At 40.3% G+C, this 2,500-nt stretch overlaps 1 protein-coding gene across 1 annotated transcript in view; it reads left to right on the forward strand.

Moving 5' to 3' along the window:
* Window positions 1–2,273, forward strand: part of LOC125025214 (eomesodermin homolog) — a 6,006-nt gene extending 3,733 nt beyond the window's left edge. The window contains exons 2-3 of the mRNA XM_047613189.1: window positions 819–999; window positions 2,247–2,273. Of these exons, the coding sequence (XP_047469145.1) occupies window positions 819–999; window positions 2,247–2,273 (208 nt within the window). The remainder of the gene's footprint in view (window positions 1–818; window positions 1,000–2,246) is intronic.
* The last annotated feature ends 227 nt before the right edge of the window (window positions 2,274–2,500 follow it).

Raw genomic sequence — 2,500 nt, forward strand, 5'->3', positions numbered from 1 at the left:
CCCCTCTCTCTCTCTCCCTCTCCCCTCTCCCTCTCTCTCTCTCTCTCTCCCTCTCTCCTTCCCTCCTCCCCTCTCCCTCTCTCTCCCTCTCTCTTTCTTTCTCTCCCTCTCCCTCTCCCCCCCCCCCCCCCCCCCTCCCTCTCTCTCTTCTCTCTCTCTCTCTCTCTCTCTCTCTCTCTCTCTCTCTCTCTCTCTCTCTCTCTCCCTCTCTCTCTCTCTCTCTCTCTCTCTCTCTCTCTCTCTCTCTCTCTCTCTCCCTCTCTCCCTCTCTCCCTCTCTCTCTCTCTCCCTCTCTCCCTTCCTCCCTCTCTCTCTCTCCGTCACCCACGCTCCTAAATCCCAATGATATATAATTGATCTAGATAAAGCAAAGCCAAAATAAATAAACAAGAATAAATATTCTCTGTCCCTCCATCCCTCCACCTTCTTCCTATCCCCTTCTTCCATCCCCCTCCTCCTACCATCCCCTTCCCTCCTTCGCATCGCCCTCCTCCTCCCTCCTTTCTCCCTCCTCTCCTCCCGCAGTCCCCTCCCCCCTTCCCTCCTTCCCATCTCCTTCCTACCTCGCTCCTTCCTTCCCCTCCCACCATCCTCCATCCCCTCCCTCTCGCCATCCCCTTCCCTCCCCTTCCTTCCCCTCCCCTCCCTCCCTTCCCTCCCACCCGCTCCTTTGCGTATCGTAAATTCGGCCTCGAAGAATACCGGGACCATCGACTCTCCGTAAATTACGTTTTGTTTACGAGTTCGGCGGCCGCGGCGTAGGAAGGCCTGGGTGGGTGTGGTGGCCCGTCTCGTCTGGCGGTTGCTCTGGGTTGCAGGCTGCCATCGGAGCGGCCGGCGGGGACTGCTGCTGGTGCTTCTGATGCTGTGGCAGATGCTTCTGTTGGGGATTCTGTTGTTGCTGTCACTGCTTCCGTTGGCGCTCCTGTTGCTGTTGATGTTGATTGCATAACAGGAGCTGTTGCTGGTGACTCCGTTGTTGCTGTAACAGATGCTTCCGTTGGTGATTTTGTTGCTATGTTGATTTCGCAACAGGTGATAGTAATAATGATATTGATAATAACAATAATAGTAATAATAAAAGTAATGATACTAATGATAATGATGATAAAAATAATGAAACTAATGTTAATAATAATAATAACAACGATTATGATAATTATATACTTACCATTAATGTGTTTTTTGTTAATGTGATTAGTGTTATTATTAATATCATTATCATTATCATTATCAATATCAATATTATTGTTATCTTTATTGTTATTATTATTACTATTATTATTATTACTGTTGTTGTTATTATTATTATTATTATTACTATTATTATTATTATTATTATTATCATTATTATTATTACTATTATTATTATTAGTACTACTATTATCATCATCATCGTCATTATCATTATCATCATCATTATTATTATTATTATTATATTTTTTATTATCACTAGTACTGTCATTATTATTAGCATTATCCCTTTTACTATCATTATTATTATTATTGTCATTATTATCATCTTTCTCATATTCATTATCATTATTATTATCACTATTATTATCATTATCCCCATATCTTTAATTATGAGCCTTACGCCACCAGATCCACATAATTGATTAGAAAATAAAACCCACAAGTTCATCTAACCACTTAGCATAAGTAATACAAGTTTTTTTTTTCTTTAATTCGAGTATAAGTGTTGATTGGAAAAGGTGTTGAGAGTCCGTGTTACTTACATCTACTTTGCATTTATAGAGAATTTGTCAATTTGTGGATTGTTTTTTTTTTTTGTTGTTGTTGTTTTAATTTCTCATTTGTATGAAACTTTTGTGTTGTTTGTGTGTTGTAAATGTCATCTTATATGATGCAAAGAAGAGGGAGAGAGAGAGGGGGGGAGAGGGAAAGGGGGAGAAGGGGGGAAAACGAGAGGGAGAGAGAAAAGGAGAGGAAAAGGGAGGGAGAGGGAGAGGGAGAGGAAGAGGGAGAAGGAGAGGAGAGAGAGAGAGAGAGAAAGAGAGAGAGAGAGAGAGAGAAAGAGACAGACAGACAGACAAACAGATAAACAATCAAACAAACAAAATAACAAAGAACCAAATCAACCAGAAAAAAAGAATAACAAACGCCAAATACAAACACAATAAAAAAAACAACAACACAAAAACCAAAATGAAATCAGGGCAAAATCAAGGAAAAGCAAGTCAACTCAAGCTACAACGCAACCCCAACTTAACGATTCCCCGCAGAGACCAAAGGCAAGAAGCGGCTGGTGACCATCTCTCTTGCGTGCTCGAAAGATAATGTAATAATGACGATGATAATGATGGAAATGGTAATTGGAAATAGTAATGTAGTGATGATGATGATGATGATGATGATGATGATGATGGAAGGATAATGGTAGTGTTAATGATAGTAATGTTAATGTTAATAGTGATTTTAATGATAATGATGATAATAATGATCGTAATGATAATGAGAGTAATGATAATGACGATAA

Source organism: Penaeus chinensis, chromosome 4 (genome assembly GCF_019202785.1).
Source record: "Penaeus chinensis breed Huanghai No. 1 chromosome 4, ASM1920278v2, whole genome shotgun sequence".
Taxonomy (NCBI): domain Eukaryota; kingdom Metazoa; phylum Arthropoda; class Malacostraca; order Decapoda; family Penaeidae; genus Penaeus; species Penaeus chinensis.